This window comes from Helianthus annuus, chromosome 2 (assembly GCF_002127325.2).
Source record: "Helianthus annuus cultivar XRQ/B chromosome 2, HanXRQr2.0-SUNRISE, whole genome shotgun sequence".
Lineage (NCBI taxonomy): Eukaryota > Viridiplantae > Streptophyta > Magnoliopsida > Asterales > Asteraceae > Helianthus > Helianthus annuus.
In genome coordinates this window covers 125,967,263-125,989,992 of record NC_035434.2, presented here as the reverse complement: position 1 = coordinate 125,989,992, position 22,730 = coordinate 125,967,263, and the positions used below count along the sequence as shown (strand labels likewise).

Below are 22,730 nucleotides of genomic sequence, written 5' to 3'. Positions count from 1 at the left end.
TTCTTAGTTCACGACGTGTTTGCAAAAGTATTATTTGACTCTGGTGCAAACCAAAGTTTTATAAATACTTCGTTCTGCCAAGCTCTTAATTTACCTTTAACCACCCTTAGGCAGATTTTTACAGCCGAAATGGCAGATGGAAATTCTGTTAACATAGAGAAGGCTTTGCAAGAAGGAAAGATAGAACTTTTAGGCTATAAGTTTTCTCCAAACCTGTTACCTATGAATTTAGCTGGATTCGCTGTCGTGTTAGGAATGGATTGGTTAGTAGCCAACCATGCTAAAATTCTTTGTGATAGAAATTCCGTAGGAATTCGTACCCCTACAGGAGAAGTAATTTTAATTACGGGAGATAAGCCTCGAAAGCCACTGAAATTTATTTCAGTAATGAAGTTGGCCAGTTATTCAAGAAAACAGGAAGTAGTGTATATGATTTCTATAATCATTAACACTAAAAGTAAGGACCTTCATGACATCCCTGTAATCTCAAAATACCCAGACGTCTTTCCAGAGGAATTACTCGGGTTACCACCCGATAGGGAAGTAGAATTTAGAATTCATCTAATTCCTGGAACTACTCCAATAGCCAAGGCACCTTACCGACTAGCACCCACAGAAATGCTAGAATTGAAAAAGCAGTTAGATGAATTACTAAGCAAAGGTTTCATACAACCTAGTTCATCCCCTTGGGGAGCACCAGTGTTATTCGTGAAAAAGAAAGATGGATCGATGAGAATGTGTATCGATTATAGAGAATTGAATAAAGTTACAATTAAGAACCGATACCCATTACCTAGGATTGACGATCTTTTTGATCAACTCCAGGGAGCTAAGTATTTTTCTAAGATAGACTTACGCTCCGGATACCATCAGTTGAAAGTACAAGAAGAAGACATACCTAAAACTGCTTTCAGAACTAGGTATGGTCATTATGAGTTTACAGTCATGCCCTTCGGACTAACAAATGCTCCTATAACATTCATGGACATGATGAATCGGATTTGTAAACCATATTTGGATAAATTCGTAATTGTCTTCATTGACGATATACTTATTTATTCCAAAAGTCAAGAAGAACATTGTGAACACTTGCATGCACTCTTAACTTTGTTAAGAAAAGAAAAGCTTTATGCCAAATTCTCGAAGTGTGAATTTTGGCTGCAAGAAGTGCAATTCTTAGGACATATGGTAAATCACGAAGGTATTCATGTAGATCCTTCTAAAATAGAAGCGATTACCAAATGGAAGGTTCCGCAGACTGCTATGGAAATTAGAAGCTTTCTAGGCTTAGCTGGATACTATAGACGATTTATTAAAGATTTTTCTAAGATAGCTGTACCCTTGACTAAGCTAACCTGTAAAACAGTTAAGTTTGAATGGGGACCTAGACAAGAAGAAGCTTTTAAGATATTAAAACAAAGGTTGAAAAATGCTCCAATCTTAGCCTTGCCAGAAGGAACTGAAGATTTTGAAGTATATTGTGATGCTGCAAAATTAGAATTTGGATGTGTGTTGATGCAACGCAAGAAGGTAATTGCGTATGCCTCCAGGCAATTAAAGAAACACGAGGAAAATTATACGACTCATGACTTAGAGTTAGGAGCCATAATTTTTGCCCTTAAGATTTGGAGACATTATTTGTACGGAAGTAAGTTTACTGTATATACAGATCACAAAAGCTTAAGGTACATATTTGGGCAAAAATAATTGAACATGAGGCAAAGAAGATGGATGGAAATCCTAAGTGACTACGATTGTGATATTCAATATCGCGAAGGGAAAGCAAATGTAGTTGCTGATACTCTAAGCCGAAAGTATCATGAAAAGTAAAAGCAAGTCCGTGCTCTTAGATTAAATATGCAGTTAGATTTAATGGAACAACTAAAGAAAATTCAAGAAACAACAATTGAAGACGATGCTGAAGGAATGAAAGGACGAATAAAAGAGTTAGAGCAAGGAAATGATGGAATTTGAAGATTCCACTAGAAAAGAATTTGGGTACCTAAGCAAGGAGATTTAAGAAATAAGATTCTAGAGGAAGCCCATAAATCTAGGTATACCATGCACCCAGGTAACAATAAGATGTACCAAGATTTAAGGAATAATTTTTGGTGGATAGGAATGAAAAAGGATATAGCTGAATATGTATCTAAGTGCCTTACTTGTTCACAAGTAAAAGCAGAACATCAGAAACCTTCGGGACTACTACAACAGTTAGAGATGCCGGTATGGAAATGGGAACTCATAACAATGGATTTTGTTACTAAGTTACCCAAAACTAGAAAAGGTAATGATGCAATTTGGGTAATTGTGGATCGATTAACCAAATCAGCTCATTTTCTACCCATGAAAGAAACCTTTAGCATGGAAAGGTTAGCAAAGTTGTATGTAGACGAAGTAGTATCCTTACATGGAGTTCCACTCTCCATTATATCCGATAGGGACAGTCGTTTCACTTCCCATTTCTGGACTAGCTTCCAGGCAGCAATGGAAACCCAAGTAAATTTAAGTACTGCATATCATCCACAAACAGACGGACAAAGTGAAAGGACGATACAAACCCTGGAAGACATGCTCCGAGCATGTGTGATAGATTTTGGTGGTAATTGGGATAACCACTTACCCTTAATTGAATTCTCCTATAACAATAGTTATCATTCAAGCATTGAAGCTGCCCCATTCGAAGCACTGTACGGACGCAAGTGTAGAACTCCAGTTTGTTGGGCAGAAATAGGAGAAAGTCAATTATCAGGACCTGAAATTGTGTAAGAAACCACTGACAAGATAACTCAAATCAAGGAAAGACTGAAAACGACTCGAGATCGTCAGAAAAGCTATGCAGACAATCGCCGCAAACCGCTAGAGTTTCAAGTCGGAGACAAAGTACTTTTGAAAGTTTCTCCTTGGAAAGGAATAGTACGATTCGGTAAGAAAGGAAAATTGAGTCCAAGGTACGTAGGACCATTTCTAGTAATTCAACGAATAGGACCAGTTGCTTATCGTTTATAACTACCAGAAGAACTAGCTGGAGTACATGATGTGTTTCATGTATCCATCTCAAGAAATGTTTATCAGACGAATCCCTGGTAGTACCTCTTCAAGATATAGAGGTAAACGAAAAGTTGAAATTTGTGGAGAAACCCTGCAAATAGAAGATAGAAAGATCAAGTTTCTTAAACACAAATGACTAGTATTTGTCAAAGTCAAGTGGGATTCAAAAAGAGAACCAGAATACACTTGGGAGCTGGAATCAGAAATGAAGCGAAGATATCCTCATCTATTCCAGTAAATCTCGAGGACGAGATTTTTATTAAAGTGGGGAGGATGTAACAACTCTCACTAAAAAACATTACTTATTATGTTAATTATCTAATAAGGAAACCCTAATTGAGAAACCCAAGTAATTCTACATAAACCCTAAAATTTTCAGAACAATCAGAATCAGGATCAGGGCCCCTAAAACTCAGGGGGGGGGGTAAACCCTAGCTGACGGTTATCTAAATAAATTGCTGTGGAATTAGAATTTGTCGAAACAGTCAACTCAGATAAGCTAGTTAGGGGCGTGGCTACCCTATGGAGTAGGGTGACCCCTCGCGTCACACGACACCCATAGGGGTACCCCTCGCGTCACGCGAGGGGGGTCAAATTTTGTGTATAAATAGAGGGGTTTGGCAATCGAATTTTGGAACTTGAACGACGTTAAAACTCAAAATAGACGCTGAGATATAGCAGAAACAGTCCTAAACACACACATAGCACGAATCGCTGCCGCAAAACAGGGTAATAACTCGATCGCTATTACGATTCAACGTCCGATCGATTGAAACTATCCAACGATTGTTTGAGTGCTGCTCAAATTGAGTTTATACTTTGTTATTCGTCGTGATTCCGACAGGATACTTGGGTATTGCCCAAATCCGGGCTATACTCTGTCATTCATTGTGAATCCGCTGAATATTTAAGTATCGCACTTTGTCAATCGTTGTGAGGGGTTAGTCTCGTGAATTGTCGTAACTTCTGTATTAGTTACTAACCCAGTTTGTGTGCATTGTTATTTAAATTAGGATCAAACAAGGCTAATCAGTAGGCTTATACACTGCTCGTTAAATCTGCAATGTGAGTCATTCTCTTTTTATCAACTGTTTTACAATACTCCAAATTATTTTCCAGAGTTATAATTACAGGGATTAAGTCTTTGTAGTCTTCAACTACAGCCGGTATGTGGGGTATTTTGCACATTACTGTTGTTTTATCAGTTTAGGTGGGCGTACCTAAATCATGATACACTTTTAGGTGAACGGACCTAAATAGTGATTTACGTCACTTGTGGGTGAACGGACCCAACAGTGATATGACCACAGTCACCGAACCGAGTCGAGTGACAAATACTGTGGGTAATTGGTTGACATAGAAACATTGTAATCGCTCTTAATACTGCAAATTATAACTAAATATTGTTTTAAATAAAAAGAATGATTCACTTAGTATTTCCCCACTGACAAAACCTTTTTCAAACATGTTTCAGGTGATCTGTTATGATCAAAGGAAAGTGCCGCGAAGCACTATCAGCTTAAGGAAAGTGGCTCAATATAAATAAATAAAGAAACATGTTTTGTAAAATAAAGATTTCCCAGTGAAATCACTTATTGTAAATTACAGGGTTTTACCCCTAAATTATGTAATAAAGTAAACGGGCATTTTTAGTATTAAAAGATCCTGTATTAAAGACTTCCGCTGTCGCCTAAATTAAATACCACGGGATTCCTGTCCCACGGCTCTGGACCGGGTCAAACCAGGGCTAGGGCCGTGACAGGTGCGCAGCAGTCCTAAGCAGGATTTGGGAAGAAACACTTCAAAGACAAAGGAATATGGTCTGGAAAACCTCGCGCAAGACCATACCATTATCCTAAGCCAAGAACACCTTTAACAGAACCCTTCGCGGTTGAGCAGCGGTTGTAAACAAAGATACAGAAGAAAATAATCTTCGATGACCATGCGCCGGAGAAGGGGCGGAACTAACGTTCAACTAACACCCTTGAGCGGGCCCGCGCAAGGGTAAAGTTAGATTTGAAGACAAGATCCTAAATATCTCCGCGCACCGGGAATCAAGACTTGGACAAAAGTATCTTTTCTATTATAACAGAATACACACGTGGCAAAAACATAAAGGTTTACAGCTATAGATCTTCTAGAAGGCTTTCCAAACGCCCATCGTGCACAACCATTCGGTTACAACTGAAAGGTGACGTGGCATGATCCTGGACACTCATCTAGGTCACGATGATAGCACTAACTTGGAGAAGGATCCACACAAACCTACTTTCCACATGGCATCTCCCCAGCCATCGATCACATTCACGATCCATGTGCATGGATGTGACGTTAGTGATTGACGAAAAACAGCATAACCGCCAACGGAAAATACTTTCCGTTACTATCTCCGTCAACAAATTTTCCCGCCCAAATCTAGCTATAAATAAGTCATGCCAGGTATAATCTCACAATACACCCATACACATCCATACGTATATACATGCATATACATAGATATCAATCACATGCCATTGAAATAGACTAAAGATGTTGAGGTCCTGAATCGAGAAACTAATATAAAACCGTAACATCCTTCTAAAAGTCCTTAACCTTAATCCTACGTCTCCTCGAACTCCAATCCCCCACCATGTCTACCAAATCCTGCCTAATCTGCTACTCCCAAGTCACTTTCGGCTTGCATATATATAAATACACACACAGATACATTACATACACACACACACACATACACACATATACACATACACACATATATGTATACAAATGCACACTTAAGAACAAATATAATCACATCCACATACACAAATACACAAATACATATACACACACACACATACATACATATATGTATACAAATGCACACTTAATAACAAATATAATCACATCAACATACACAAATACACATATATATATATATATATATACATACATACATACATACCCACATACACAAATACACAAATACATATATAAATACTCACATTATACTCATATCCATACGTCCACATAGTTACATACATTTAATATTTAAAATAAGAATAATTATATAGGTTGTTTCTTACACATTTGTGACAAATCCTTAAATGTCGTAAGAAATGTGTCACAACTTGCAATGGATTTAGGCATTTTGTCATAAATGCGTAAGAAATTGTATTCATACATGGATTATTTCCTACGCCTTTGTGACAATTATATTTAAAAATAAGCATCTTGTAATAATTGTATAGGAATATGTTTATTTTATAATTATTATATACTAGTTTTATTATTATTTAACCTTTTGTAGATTATTTGTGACAGATCTGTGACGTAACTGTCAATTAATTAGATTTTTCTTATTTTTTGTCCGAAACTTGTCACAAGTTGTGACGGAATTCTGACGGATGGTTTAAGTTAATTAAAAAAATACATATTTCTTCATAAATGTGTAGGAATGATATTATTTTCCCTTATTTTGTTTTTCTTTTATAAATATTTATTCTGGAAAAAATAGTAATTAACCTTTTGTAGATTATTTTCTACAGATTTATGACGCAACTGTCAATTAATTAGGGTTTTTCTTATTTTTTGTCATAAATGTGTAGGAAACGATATCATTTTCTCTTATTATTATTTTTTTTTGTTTTGTAGGTTATTTCCGATAGATTTGTTACGCAGTTGTCAATTAATTAGGGTTTCTTATTTTTCGTCATGGATGCATCGAAAATTTGTAACAAAATCTTTAATATTTTTTGTAGGAAATTCGACATAAAAGTTTAGTAATCTGTGACGAAAAAAATTGTGTAGAAAATTTCTGTAGGAAATTGTCCTTTTTTCTAGTAGTGAAAGCCAAGTAAATAACCCGAATCTTAATAATCATTACTAAAAAGTTTGCATTCTCCGTAACCATACCTCATCCTGATGTATGTTGAGATGTAAACGAGCTTTAACTTGTTTAAGGTCCATAGGCTTAAGCTCGCGCAGTAACTAATTCGCACATGTATATCAAACTGTTTGGAATCATTAATCAATTAAGTATTTTATTTGATTAAAAATGAACAAGTTTTCAAATATGAAGCACCATAAATATAATAGTAAGACTATGATAATATAATACATTAAAACTAGTTAGCTTTAACTTATGGCGATATGCTTGATCCCTAATAATATGTGTTCAAGGTTCAAGCTCAAATTTAAGGCCCAGAACATTGATGTGACGGAAAGGGAATTTTTTATTGTAATGTTTCTAGCAAATAGGTTTTCAATGATAAAGAGTCAAAATATAAATTGTGTATAAATATTGGATAGACAATATGACATAAGAATATATGTATGTATGTTATTTGCTTAATCTCATTTAGCTTACAAATATATCATTAAATTATTTACTTCAAACGAACTGGTCTAAAAAAGCCTGGTTGCAATTGCGATCGGTAACAGTTTTTGTCATAAATCATTAGCTAAAAGTTCGGTTACAAAATCTATTGAAAAAGGCTTTGGTCACAGTTCTAGTCGCTAAATTTACAATGAAAAATTGGGTCACAAAATTAGTTGCAAAAATCATTTGCCACTGGATTTAAAGCGATACAAAACTGGTCATGAAGATCATTTCCGTCTGGTTTAACGATCGCAAACATCTTTTTTATAGTTGTATGTATAAACATTTTTATCATATTAAAACCTTATAAGGGTGAAGGGAGTGGTTACCTATTCCAAATAGGTAAACTCCTAATTCACCCAATTACACATTGTCATGTCAATTCATCTAAATAAGTTACCTAATACTCAAAAACGTTGACGGTGGTTTACCTAACGGGGTTTAGGTAAACTATTTAAAAAAAAAGAAAAAAATGTGTGATTGGTTGAGAAGGAATGGACCCCATCACACACCCATCTCTCCCCCCCCCCCTTCCCCCCTCTCACCGAATCGGTGTAGGTTCACCGACATCCTCAACTGAAATCGGTAAAGGTGTGGTTGGCGATGGTTTACCATCTCGGTAAAGACGTTTACCGCCTGAAACCGAGCTCCACTCCGCTCACCCTAAAGAAGCAACTTGTTTATGCATTTATGTATTGTAATTTTGGCTTTGGTGGTTTTCCAAAAAAAAAAAAAAATTATTTATATGGTTGTTCTAACCTTGGCTTTGGGGTTTTTTCAAAAAAAATTTTTTTTACTTTTCAACCAAAAGTATTTCATAAATTACTTTTAACCTAAAACTATTTGTTTTTTTTTTTTTTTTACTTTTAACCCAAAACTTTTTATTTTTTACAATCTATCCTCACAAATTTTTTTAGTTTCAACTTTGTTCCTTTATAGTTTTCATTTTCTGCGTTATGCTTGGTTCTAAATTTTGTGACTTAACATATCGCAACGTGCGTCTTTGGTTTAACGTTTTTACGTTTCGTTCTAAATTTTACATCGTCTATTTTTTCCCGTTTGACAGGTTCAACATAATGTACGTATCTTAAATCGAATTAGTTATAACTAAAGAATTCCTTCCGCATTATGACGGGTCGTAGTTCTAGTTAATTGTTAAAAGGTAACTTCTGGTTGTGACAAAGCTACTGTAGCTAATAGTACACATTCTTTTACATCGTGTATATGTTACATTTTCTTTTTCTTTTAAATATGTTGCTAGATTTGTTGTTTTACACATCTTGATTTCACACCAGCACTCTTGCTATTTTAGGATTTTTTTTAATTATTTTTTGTTATTTATATATTACAAACCAACGACTAAATAAATCCCTCTAAAAGCAAATAAACAAGTTGTATTGTGAAAGTGACACCTCCCTATCTTTTGATTGCTAAGACTTGAGCCCTGACATGAGCACTTGAGCTGAACCTTGAACCATTGGATCCTTACCACCTTCCGTGTAACTCAACCCTCCAAGGCTTCCTTAAAAGTTATAAATACCAAACACCAAAGTAAACCTCACCAAGAAATCGATCCCTCTTCAATTCTCTCATTACATTTCCATCATTCTTACCAAATACCTTATCTACTCCATTTTTGAGCAATAGCTAGACTTTCTTGTTTTCAAGACGGATGGATCTGAAAATAGATGTTCGGTTGCTTCTTTTACCTCTTGCACATCTTGTTTTCCCTCACTACGCATCTGCCATCATCACCATATTCCTTTTCTTTGTATCCTTCAAAGTACCCATCAGCTTACGACTAACAACAAATTCTCTTCTCCGTTTTCGAGCAATAGACTTTTCAGTTTCGGTGACTATATGTTTTTTATGTTTAATCTTCAGTTCAACACCCCACGTTTGGGTTGTTTATTCCGTTCTCTTTGTATGCTTGTCTCCCTGGGATGACTTGTTGCTTAAAATGTTGATGATGGTTTTATGGTTGTTATATCAGTCCCTTAGAAGTATTCCTATGCATCAAATTCTATGCATTTTTATTTCTAGACATGAAGAAGAAGAAGGAGCACAGCTGGGGGTCAATGAACACGTGGAGTTGAGTAATTTGGAAGCCGATGACCATTTTGTCATGGTAGATGTTTATGATCAACATGAATCCGAATAGAGGGCTATTGGTTATTACTTTTGTTGTATCATGAGGTTGTTTGTGTTAATTATGTATGTGGTCGTTTGTTACATTTTTATATTTTGTATTTCACTCTGGTATTAGTCTACGCTATATATTGATCATGTACTTTCTACGCGATTTAATGTTGTGAAGTGAATTTCGTTTTGGTTTGGCCATTGTCAAATGATAAATATTTTATATATGATAAGTGATTAGAGAAAAAACAAAACAACTTCTCCATCATAAAAATATGTAAAAATAACTTAACCCATATACAATTTAATAAAAGAAATCATAATAATAATACGTATGTACCGATGATACAAGAATCTCGGATCAAATATGACACAGTAACACAATTCTTAGTTAGTAAAAAAAATATTTAATTACCCTTGTTGCCTTTTAAGCAGATTGTTAATGTTAATATTTGACTTACTAACTCGCAAATATGTTCATATATATATATCAATCTGTTCGGAATGGTTAATCAATTTACGTTTTCAATTTTACTTGAATGAACAAGTTTTCAAACTTAAAGTACATTAATATGAGTATGAAAATATAATACATTAAAGCTATCTAGCTTTAACTTGATGGTGATATGTGCTTGATCCTTAATACAAGGGTTCAAGGTTCAGGTTCAAACTCAAGGTCTAGAACAATTGATGCGACCAATATGGAATTTTTATAGCATGTTTCTAGGAGATAAGTTTTCAGCATCATGTATAAGACTAAAATGACAATTGTTAAAAAACATTAATATGTTTCTAGGTAATGCAAAATCCTTAAAAAGCATAAACCAAAACAAGGATTATTAATATAATTATATATCAGTTTCTTCAAGTGATGACAATTGTATTAAGATAAAGAAAACACAGTCTTTATATAAAAAAGGTTCCTGATAAACCACTAGGACCTGATATTGGCTGTGGAGATGGTAGCACACGCATTCGAACTACAGTTCGATCTAGTTTTGTCGAACTTTGAATACAATCATTCATATCTTCATCAGATGTTAAAGATATCCAGTCTTGATCTTCATCAATGTACTCGAGCTCAAAAGTCCCTACACTCGACTTCAACTTCATACCAATTTCTTTCTCAATAGCTACAAAGGTTGCTTGTGAGATAGGGAGATGTAATTTGATAATCTTTTTTGAATACTCTGCTTTTAGGGTGAGGGCATCTTTGTTCAGGTTTAAAGTTGATATGCTCTCAATTGCTCTATTTTCTTCTTCATTTGTGTTGATTTGAATAATGGACGAATCATTTCGGTTTCTCTTCACAAAATTTGGTCCTTGCCACTCTAAGATGCGATGTTCCTTGCATTTGCGTTTGAGTGTAGATATAGAAACTATAGCACAATATCAAGAAAGAAGATTTCTTAATGTTTCATAGATGAAAGTGTAGTAAAAGAAACATTTGGTATCAAAATTCTTAAACAAGTGGTGATTTTAATATATAAGATTATCACTGAGATTTTCTGCAACTTCTTTCATTGTTTTTCCAAATTGTTTCTCAATGACTTCTCGAGGTAATACTTTTGGAGTTGTCTTGCATATCCCCTCAGAATGTGCTATGTCGTCCACAACCATTGATCTTTTTCATTGAATATCTTGAATTCAGTTCCATCATCTTTGTTGTGAAAGTCTACTTCGTCACCTATTTCTGCACTAGAAGCAAACTTGAATATGGGCAAACACCTTTTCAATGTTAAGAGTATGGCCTCCAAAATGATAACATAGTTTGACTGTTTGGTCCATATGAATTCAAACGCGTAACTAAAATCACCGATGTCATTACTCCTCAAGCATATTGCAAGAGCACGAGGTGGACTAGGTAACCCATTATCCCAACCTATGAGCTTTTCAGAACTAGAACGAAGCTTAGAAATACAGCGTGATTCATAATCTTGAAGGGTCACCAAAAGAAGTTCCTCCCCTATTAAATGAGGAGTTACATCACCAAATCTAAAGTATAGCTCAAATTCATCATGATAATCTTCAGCTATAGCATAAAGATGACTAGTCAATTTGATAGCTGATAATCCCTTTGTTTGAGTGTCCTTCAAAGAATATGGAAAAGGCACATTATATTCATACTCATAAAGGATCCAAACATTAGCTAGAGCTAAGACATGTGATTATGTTAAAATGTATGTTATAACTATAATATCTACTAATTCATATCACAAACATATTGGGCTGTATATTATGTTGTTGGGCTGTTATATTTGTTATATGGGCTGTTAAGTTGTTAACAGGTTGTTATGGGGTGAAGGGCTGTCCAGACATTCTATGAAAGTGCATGGGTTGAAGTGTAACTTCATGTCTAATCCGGTTATATAAGAGAATAGAGAGAAGGTTACAATCAGTTGTTGGAGATATTTTCTAGGGTTTCATCTTGTTCTCTCTGTGTTGTTCGTCCATGTACATCTGGTGTTGAAGATCATCTTCTGATGTTGATCATCATCTGGTGGTTTGAGATCTCAGTGTTGAGATTGTTGTTGTCTAAGAGATTGTGTTAATCTCTTCGTTTATATCCTTTGTATTTTGTATTTGTATTTCAGTTTATGTTCAACAGATTTCTTCAATCTGTTGAACTTGTACTTTGTATTGTTTAAGATCTCATATTCTTGAGATCTAGGGTTTGGTTGGGATCTTTTGGGTTGGATAAATAATAAAAGTTTTGTCATCTATTTTGTCACTATTTCTGGTGTATTCGTGTTATTCTTGTTAGATCTGTACCATTTTTACATGGTATCAGAGCTTGAATAGCTCGGCTTTTTATATTTCTTGGGATATCCGCTGCATATTATCTAATTGTTTGTCTTGTTTGTGATAGGGTTTCTTCTTCTCGGAAACCGTGTTGTGCCGACTGATCTTCTCAGATCTGTTGATTCTTGTGGTGTTCTTATTTTGTCTTGGTGAAACCCTAAATCTGGGGTACCTGCTGTTACGGATCAAACTTCTGCGTTAGTCTCTGAAACCTTGAAGTTTCAGGGCAAACTAACCTGAAGTGGTATTATTGGTATTCTGTATCAGATTTGTGGTTCTAGAAAACTACAGATCTGATATTTGTTGAAGATATTCGCACCCACTGTAAGAGTGTTCTTACCCTTCTTTGTCTTTTGATTGGTTGGTTAGTTGAAGTCGGGGTAGTGAGGACCGGCACATCTTATTGTGTTCTTTATTTGGTTGTTTTTGTATCTTGGGTTGTCACTTGTGTTAGCAACTGTATTATGCTTGTCCAGGCACCTTTAGAGTGATGAACCTGGAATCTAGCCTCTAATACAGTCTTGCTGTTGTTTGTATTGTATCTTATCTATTGTTTGTTTGTTTCTTTGGTTGTGTGTTTGTCTTATCTGTTTTAGTTGTTGTCTTGGCTTTACCTGACCCAAATGCTAGTACATCTCAGACGTTGATAAGTAAGTTAGATGTAGGAGATCCATTATATCTTCATCCTAGTGACTCAAGTGCTTTGACTATTGTTAGTGTTAAGTTGAAGGGTACTGGAAATTATTCTGTCTGGTCAAGTTCTATGAAATTGGCTTTAGAAGCCAAGAATAAGTTTGGTTTTGTTAATGGTAAATGTAGAAGATCTACTGAGGATGATGTGCTTGCTAGTCAATGGGATAGATGTAACTCTATTGTGTTAACATGGTTGTTAAATTCTGTATCTGAAGAGTTATTCTTGGGTCAAGTTTTTTCTACATATGCTTCTGAGGTTTGGGATGACTGACAAGAAACCTATGACAAGGTGGATGGTTCTGTGGTATATGATTTATATAAAAAAAATAAATTGTATTTCACAAAATGGTTCAACTGTGGCTGACTATTATAATAGACTGACCACTATGTGGAAACAGTTTGATGCAATGCTCAAACTGCCCACTTGTTCTTGTAAAGCTGCTAAAGACTATAATGATTTTTCAATGCTAATCAAGTTAATGCAATTTCTTATGGGGTTAGATGATGTTTATCAACCTGTAAGAACTAATCTTTTAACCAGAGAAGTGTTTCCATCTGTCAAGGTTGCTTTTGCTGTGGTTTCTAGGGAGGAATCACATAGGTTGTCTAGTGGTGGTTCAAAAGGTCAGAATGTATCGTTTGTGTCTAAGCCTAACCAGTTGTTTGAGTCTAAGAAAAAGGCATCTAATCAAAGAGGACCTAATCCAAATTTAAAATGTACACATTGTAACATGGTTGGTCATACTGTTGATAGGTGTTTTGAGTTAATTGGTTATCCTCCAGGTTTTAAAAAAAGGTCTAACACTGTATCTGGTAAATCTAATAAGTCAAATGTTGCTGTTGGGTCTTCTGCTAGTATGTCTACTTCTGGTTTACCTTTTACATCTGAGCAGATAGCAAAGTTGTTAAGTTTAGTTGGTGAAAAATCTGGTGTGGAATCAACAAGTGTAGGAGGTGAGTCTTGTATTGTTAATAACTGTGTTAGTTGTTCTAGTTCTTTATTCTTTGGAGGTGTGTTTAGTTGGATTGTTGACTCTGGGCAAGTCAACACATGGTAAATAATGATAAAGACATGTTTAATACAGTTGATGTTTATGAGTTTGACATTAAAGTTGGTCATCCAAATGGCACTAATGTTAAAGTTTTAAAAATTGGGAATATCAAATTAATGAATGACATTGTTCTAAAAGATGTGTTTTATGTCCCATAGTATCATGTCAATTTGTTGTCTGTTCATAGGTTAGCAAAAGTTGTTTTTAATGAGGATAGTTATGTGTTACAGGATTCCAAATCAAAGAAAGTCCTGGTGACTGGTAGCCAGGATAGTGGCCTTTATTTTGTTGGAAAAAATGGTAATTCTGTGAATGTTTGCTTTAATAGTTTTGTTAAGGCAAGTTTATGGCATAGTAGATTAGGTCACCCATCTGATCAAGTGCTAGCTGTGTTAAAAGACAATTTTGATGTTAAAAGTGTTGAACATGGGCCTTGTGATGTGTGTCATAGGGCTAAACAAGTAAGAGTTCCTTTTCCACTTAGTGAACATAAAACAAAGTCTGTTGGTGAGTTAATTCATCTTGATTTATGGGGTCCCTATAAAGTTACTAGTTATGAGGGTTTCAAATATTTTCTAACTATAGTGGATGATTTTTCTAGAACTGTTTGGTGTTACTTGTTAATAAATAAAACTGAAGTGTTTGAAAATTTGTGTAGTTTTTATGAATTGATCTTAACACAGTTTGAGACAAAAATAAAAACCATAAGAAGTGATAATGGAACAGAGTTTGTGAACAATCAGATGAACTTGTTTTGTAAAAACAAAGGTATTTTACATCAAACATCATGTTCTTATACACCACAACAAAATGGTGTGGTGGAAAGAAAACATAGACATCTTTTAAACACAGCTAGAGCTTTATTGTTTCAGAGTAATTTGCCTCTTAAGTATTGGTCTGATTATATTTTAACTGTTGTTTACTTAATTAACAGGTTACCCTCTTCAGTTTTAAATGGTAGGAGTCCTTATGAAATTGTTTATGGTTTTAAGCCCTCACTTATTCATCTAAGGAACTTTGGATGTCTTTGTTTTAGTACTGTCTTGTCTGAATCTGATAAATTTGCTTATCATGCTGATAAGTGTATTCTTATTGGTAATTCAAATGTTAAAAAAGGATACAAACTGCTATGTTTAGATAATAAAAAAGTGTTTTACTCTAGAGATGTGAAGTTTTATGAAAGTGTGTATCCATTCAAGTCTAATTTGAATAAGAGTCAAGAATTGTTTTCTAACACTGAGTTAAATCAGATAAATTTTTTTGATTTTACTGAAACAATAACACCTGAAGTTCCTATAGTTCCCAATGATGAAGAGGGTACAGCTGGTGCTCAAGATCACTACAGTGATGATCAGCAACCAGTGTCACCCTCTACATCTGCCACTGCACCAAATGTTGATAATATTCAACATGAGGATGAACAGTTAGGTAGTAGTTTTCAGGGTAACACTGGTGGGGCAGAGGACACTGTAAGATCATATGATGAGAGCGACCTATCTGAGGGACAGTCTACTAGGAAATCTTCTAGGAAAGTTACTTTTCCACAAAAATTTAATGAGTTTGTTGTTGAAGGAAAAGTGAAATATGGAATTGAAAAAGTTGTTAACTATGCAAATTTGTCTGTTGATAATTTGTGCTTAATTTCATCTCTGAACAAATCTGTTGAACCTAGTTCGTATAATGAGGCTATTAAAGATCCTAGGTGGATAGAAGCCATGAACAAAGAAATGGAGGCTCTTAATAGAAATAATACCTGGGTAGTTGTTGATTTACCTAAAGGTAGAAAACCCATAGGCTGTAAGTGGGTTTATAAAATAAAATATAAAGCCAATGGGGAAGTTGAAAGGTATAAGGCTAGGTTAGTAGCAAAGGGGTTTAACCAAAAAGAGGGAATTGATTTTGGAGAAACATTCTCTCCAGTTGTTAAGATGGTCACTGTAAGAATATTTTGAAAATTGTTGTAAATAATGACTGGCCTTTATATCAACTTGATATAAACAATGCTTTTTTATATGGGTCATTATCTGAAGATGTATATATGACTTTACCGTTAGGATACTTTACTAATGATAAAAATAAAGTGTGTAAGCTTGTTAAGTCTCTTTATGGACTTAAACAAGCTCCCAGAAAATGGAATGAAAAACTAACTTCTGTGCTACTTGATATGGGTTTTACTCTAAGTTTATGTGACCATTCTTTATTTGTTTTATGTAAAGATGATGTTCTAGTTGTCTTGTTAGTCTATGTTGATGATATAGTGATTACTGGTAACAGTTCTACCGAAATCATAAGGGTTAAAAGGTGTTTGAGTGGAAGTTTTTTAATGAAAGACTTAGGTTTGCTTAAATACTTTCTTGGTATAGAGGTTTTATATTCAAATGAATCAATTTGTTTGTCCCAAAGAAAATATTGCCTTGAACTTTTAAATGAGTTTGGGTATCTTGGGTGCAAACCTGTTGGGACACCGATTGAACAGTCTCATGTTATTACAAGCAAAATTGAAAAAGATAAAAGTTTTTTAGAAAATGTTAGTGGTTTTCAAAAGTTAATAGGTAAGTTGATATACTTATCTTTAACTCGCCCAGATATAAGTTATGCTGTACAGTTCTTGAGTTAATATATGCACAAACCGTGTTAGTCACATCTGGACATTGCTTTAAGATTGTTAAGATACTTAAAGCAAAGTCCAGGAAGGGGTATTATGTTCAGGAAAACAGGTAATTTTGATGTATCAGCTTTTGCTGATTCGGATTGGGCAAAGTGTCTTATGACCAGGAAATCTGTCACTGGTTTTGGCATATTTCTTGGAAGTACACTTGTATCTTGGAAAAGCAAGAAACAAGGTTTTGTTTCAAGATCTACTGCTGAAGCTGAGTACAGGGCGATGTGCTCAGCTACTTGTGAAGTAATGTGGATTAAAAATGTTTTGTCTGAATTAAAAATAAGTTGTACTTTGCCTATAACACTATTCTGTGATAGCAAGTCTGCTATTTCTATTTCTCTAAATCCTGTGTTCCATGAAAGAACAAAACAAAAAAATTGCTTCTGAAGAACAGATAGCAGACATTTTCACTAAAGGTCTAAGTGTTGCTCAACATGATATTTTGTCTGAAAAATTGGGGTTGTTTAATATGTTTGCTGTATGAATTATAGGGGGGGTGTTAAAATGTATGTTATCACTATAATATCTACTAATTCATATCACAAACATATTGGGCTGTATATTATGTTGTTGGGCTGTTATATTTGTTATATGGGCTGTTAAGTTGTTAACAGGTTGTTATGGGGTGAAGGGCTGTCCAGACATTCTATGAAAGTGAAAGGGTTGAAGTGTAACTTCATGTCTAATCCGGTTATATAAGAGAAGAGAGATAAGGTTACAATCAGTTGTTGGAGATATTTTCTAGGGTTTCATCTTGTTCTCTCTGTGTTGTTCGTACATGTACATCTGGTGTTGAAGATCATCTTCTGGTGTTGATCATCATCTGGTGGTTTTAGATCTCAGTGTTGAGATTGTTGTTGTCTAAGAGATTGTGTTAATCTCTTCGTTTATATCCTTTGTATTTTGTATTTGTATTTCAGTTTCTGTTCAACAGATTTCTTCAATCTGTTGAACTTGTACTTTGTATTGTTTAGGATCTCATATTCTTGAGATCTAGGGTTTGGTTGGATCTTTTGGGTTGGATAAATAATAAAAGTTTTGTCATCTATTTTGTCACTATTTCTGGTGTATCGTGTTATTCTTGTTAGATCTGTACCATTTTTACAGATTCACAAACGACCTTCAATATGTTGGAATTAATCTTGATGTTACGGGTCGTAAAACGGGTCATGTCGGTTACTGTTTTGTTTAAATGGGTTATCCATCTACTAACGGGTTGTGGATAAGGAATTGGTCTAGGGCTGAGCTAGTTTCAAGGAAGCACATGTGAAAAATGAACGTGACTTGACCGAGTATGCAGGAGGAATAAGTCATGCAGTTTACGTGGGCTGTTTAATGTGTTTGTTTTATTTACTATATAAGCAGATTAGAGGGTAGAAAATCGTAGCAACTGTGTGTGTTTGTGAGGGGCCTGAACCAACACAATACCTCTTCAATCTCGTCCTTAGTAACTTCTAGACAATTTATAGTCCGTTTTAGAATAGTGAACATCAAATTTCTAATCGTAGAACATAGAATGAAAAAGATCATCACTTTCAACAGTTATATGACAAAAATTTACAGAAAAAGATTTAAGTTACTGTTGGTACCAAATTCTGTTGAAGCACAAATGATATTTTTTTATAATTAATTTGGAAGGCTGACCTTGTATGGTATAAGATGTTGTAAATAAAACACATCCAGACCAGCATCCTGCAAACATAAGTAGCAAACAAGATATATATGTGTTTAGAAATTATCATATGGATGGAACTGCAGGTTTTAAAAAATCAAGATATTAAAAATATTGGAAGGCAATTCCTTTGATATGGTTTTGTAGAATCTCATAAACAAGTACCTTTATTTGATAATGTTTGTATTTTTTTTTAATTATCAAATATTAAGTTAGGTAATTTGTGAGAGAAAATAGTATAGAGAATGTGATTAAATATTCGTTTGGGTAAATTACTTTTTGAGTCCCTGTGTTTTAGTGGTTTTAACCACTTGAGTCCAAAATCAAAATGTTTAACGCCCTGAGTCTCTATAGCCACTTTTCTTAACCATTTGAATCAAAATTTCTAACTAAGTTAGAATTATTCTGTTAACTTAGAATTATTCTGTTAACTTTTGTTAAATGGCCAAATTACCCTTGTACTTAAAAAACTTTTGTTAAAAACCATTTTATTCATCTCTTCTCTTCGCCACCTCATCCCATTCTCTCCGCCGACCTCTGACGCACCGCCGTGATCCCCTCCACCCTCCGATCAACTACCTCAACCCAAATTGTGATCACTGTGTCGGTCTTCCAGAAGAAAGGGCGATCATTATCGAAGCGCTTGCTGGAAAGTTTGTTGTTGTTGTGGTTTCAAGTAGAGGCAAGTGCTGGTCGCTCATGAAGGAGACATTGATTGTTGAAAGGGTTATTAAATGGTGGGTTAAGAAACAGAATCTTGAAATTTTGCCACTTGTGGCTTTAGGGGCTTCATCGGGTGGTTATTTTGTTTCGATGCTCGCTAGTAAGATGAAGTTTAGTAGCATTGTTGTTATGATTTCTGAAGGGGTGTTTGAGTAGATTGGTGTTACGAAAGACTACCTGCTTACGCTTTTGGTTCATATGCCGAAAGATACACGCAGGAAGAGGATGATTGATGTGAATCTTGAAGTTATGATGAGGGAAGGTGTGGATGTCGCTGAGGTTAAGTGTCTTGAGTTGCCTTTATCACCGACTTTTCTTGTTGATAGAGTTCCGGGTCTTGACCGAAGGATGTATATGCAAAACTACAAAGGGATCCATCTCCCATTCTTTTCCCTTGTTGATAACATGATGTACTGCTTCTACTCTAGTCCAGTAATTTGTTCAAATTCAACTTTTAAGGAAGGGGAATTTGGTTTTGCTATTTCATCTGTGTTAAATCGATAACAGTGCGAAGAGTACCAGATAGTAGGGAACCAAAGCCGCAGATAGATAGAGTGCCATCGAGAGAAACAATTTGCTCGAAATCGGACTCCGTTGTGAGTTCTGTGTGGTGAGAGAGGATGTCGGTTGAGGACATGGTTATGTTTCCGGAAAAGATGCTCCGGCGGCTGCGTTGTGTGAGTGGAAGGTGAGTGCATGGAATTGGTAGGGTGTGAGATTGAAGATGGAAGACGCAATCGGAGCCATTGAAGATTGAAGATTGAAGGTGTGTTAATGGTGGAAATGATGGCTTGATTGAGATTGGTGTTAAATTAAATAGGGCATTTTAATACATGTGTTACGCCATTCACGGATTTTATTTTTCTATTTTTTTAATATATGGGCATTTTAGTCTTTTAATCAAAAACTAACTGAAAATTCAAATGGAGTTAAAAATTTAGACTCAAATGGTTAAGAAAAGTGGCTATAGGGACTTAGGACGTTAAACATTTTGATTTTGAACTCAAGTGGTTAAACACCCAAAACACAGGGACTCAAAAAGTAATTTACTCTATTCTTTTAAATGGAAAAAGAAATTAGGAGAGAGAAAAAAATCAATTACTTAAATGGAGAGAGAAAAATAGAATTATACCATTGTGTCTATTAAAATACATGTAAGTTACAAAAGATAATTACAATTTTATCACTAAATAAAAAATCTAGATCTACAAAATCAATGGTCATGATAAGTTTATTTTGTTCACAAATACATCATTGTTCACTCATGAACCCTACCTTATATATATATATATATATATATATATATATATATATATATATATATATAGGTAAAGAGTATGGTACAAATATGTTTATCGTACATTACATACGCTATATTTTGAGCCATACACTTGTCCTGATTCAGTTTCGTTTTAATAAGGTTAAATCAGACAATTAATTCAATCATCTGAGGGTAAATTCGTCTATTCATTCAAGTAGCGAGAAGTTCGTTACAATGATATCCCGGTAATTATTATTCAAATCAGTTTCAAATTTTCCATAATTCTCAAATTGCAGTTTTTGTTCTTCTGTGTTAGGGTTTCATTCAATTTGTTTATTTCGATGGATCCACAGAGTAGCACTAGACGAACAGATGTTGATTTTGAAGAAAATCGACCGATCGGTGATCATGCTCAATTATCTGCTTATCAGAGAGTATCGATTGAGGATGTTTTAAATCCGCGACCTGCAAATCCAATTCCAATTCCAATTTCAAGTACAAGTGCTGCAAACGAGTTTTCTAATGGTAATTATGTTAATTCAGATATCTAAATAGTTCGTATAATTGTTTTTTGTTTAATCGTAGCATTGTTGTAGCTGTTTTGAAGTTTGAATGTTGATTATACTTTTGTATTGAAAGCAACATGCATAAATTCGCATGTTATTACTCTCACAATTCGCATTTGATTTTTTTTTTTGCATTTTCGCATGTTATGGTATAATAAATCGCATATGTAATACAGATCATTTTTCGCATGTTTTGTTCATACATTTCGCATGTGTTTTATGTTTTCTGATTTTGATTCATGTAGATGAAAGGGTTTACACTCCAGAGGTTCAAGCATCAGCTACACCTGTTGTTGGAATGCAATTTATCTCTATTGAACAAGCATATGCGTTTTATCAATCGTATGCTAAGTTAGCTTGTTTTTCTATTCAGAAAGGTGGTGAAGTACACAGTGGTGGTATAATTAAAACCAAGTATTTTGTTTGTTCTAAAGAGGGACACAAGCCTCTGTGTATTGATGATCATTCGAAGTCAAAAAAGCAATTCAAAACAAGGAACAGGGGGACTATTAGGACTGGATGCAAAGCTCAACTTATGATTTGCACTGTGGATGGTAGATTATATACAGTAAAGAGATTTGTTGATGGCCATAATCATAATTTTGTATGTCAAAATGATATTCACATGATGCCAGCTTACAGACAATTGTCAGATGTCCAGGAAGAGATGGTATGGGAACTAGGCACTTTAAACCTTGGTCCTGTCAAAGCTTTCCATATAATGAGGAAACGTTATGGTGGTTTTGAGAGCGTTGGTGCCACGGTTGATGATTGCAAAAATTTTAGGAAGCGAATAAACAGCTATATAGGAGAATATGACGCTGACATGGTGATAAATAGGATGACTGACAAAAAACAGTATTTAGCTGATTATTCGTTTGAATACTCTGTTGATGATGAAAAAAGTTTAACTGGTTTGTTCTGGGCTGATGGTTTATGCAAGCTTAACTTTATGGAATTTGGAGATGTGATATCCTTCGATGCAACTTTCAAGACAAACAGGTAAGTGTTTCAAGACAAACATGTTTGTTACTTATTTTCGCATGTTTTTTTTGTTAATGAGCTTTTAATATCGCATGTATAGACAACAGAGTGGTATTGAATATATCGCATGCTATACTTTTGGTTTCGCATGTGATTAGTAATTCACATATCCTAAACGTGATTTCGCATGTGTTGTTCAGTACAAGATGGTGTTTGTTCCGTTCACTGGCATTGACAACCACTGTCGAAATGTTACAGTTTCAGCTGGATTGTTGGCATCAGAGAGTATTGAATCATATAAATGGATTCTGAATTCATTTTTAAAGTCATTTGGTCGGCAGCCAAATGTTGTAGTGACGGATCAAGACCCTGCTATGAAATAGGCTATTGAGGAGGTTTTCCCTATTAGCAGACACATATTGTGTATGTGACACATAATGAAAATAGTGGCAGATAAGGTATAGCATGCAATATTTTTGTGTTTTGTTGGTGTTATTTTTTTTTTAGTTTTTTGTTATAGGCTGATATAAAAAGCATTTATTGTTATAGGTTGGACACGAGTTTTGCAATAACGATGAGTTTAAAAGGAGGATGTGCGACATTGTTTGGACTGATTCGATTGAGCCCGAAGAATTCGAGAGACAGTGGAAGTTGGTGATGATTGAGTTCGGTCTCACTGAAAACAAATGGATTGATGATATGTTTGGGATGAGATCCATGTGGATTCCGGCTTTTTACCGGCACGAGCCAATGTCGGGTCTTATG

The 22,730-nt window shown here is 34.8% G+C and overlaps 1 protein-coding gene across 1 annotated transcript; it reads left to right on the top strand.

Annotated features, from left to right (window-relative positions):
- Positions 1 to 13,431: 13,431 nt before the first annotated feature.
- Positions 13,432 to 19,310, top strand: LOC110942636. The gene is made up of 8 exons (XM_022184410.1): positions 13,432 to 14,099; positions 14,285 to 14,558; positions 14,781 to 14,986; positions 15,032 to 15,943; positions 16,683 to 16,814; positions 17,374 to 17,429; positions 17,848 to 17,934; positions 19,048 to 19,310. Exons 1-8 carry the CDS (start codon positions 13,432 to 13,434, stop codon positions 19,308 to 19,310), a joined length of 2,598 nt encoding a protein of 865 aa, XP_022040102.1.
- Positions 19,311 to 22,730: the final 3,420 nt, after the last annotated feature.

Coding starts and splice junctions, on each gene's coding strand:
- LOC110942636 (XM_022184410.1), top strand. CDS start 13,432: ATGTGGAAACAGTTTGATGCAATGCTCAAACTGCCCACTTGTTCTTGT. Junction 15,944..16,682: donor GCCAATGGGGAAGTTGAAAG/GTATAAGGCTAG, acceptor TAACTCGCCCAG/ATATAAGTTATGCTGTACAG. Junction 16,815..17,373: donor TATTATGTTCAGGAAAACAG/GTAATTTTGATG, acceptor AGTTGTTAACAG/GTTGTTATGGGGTGAAGGGC.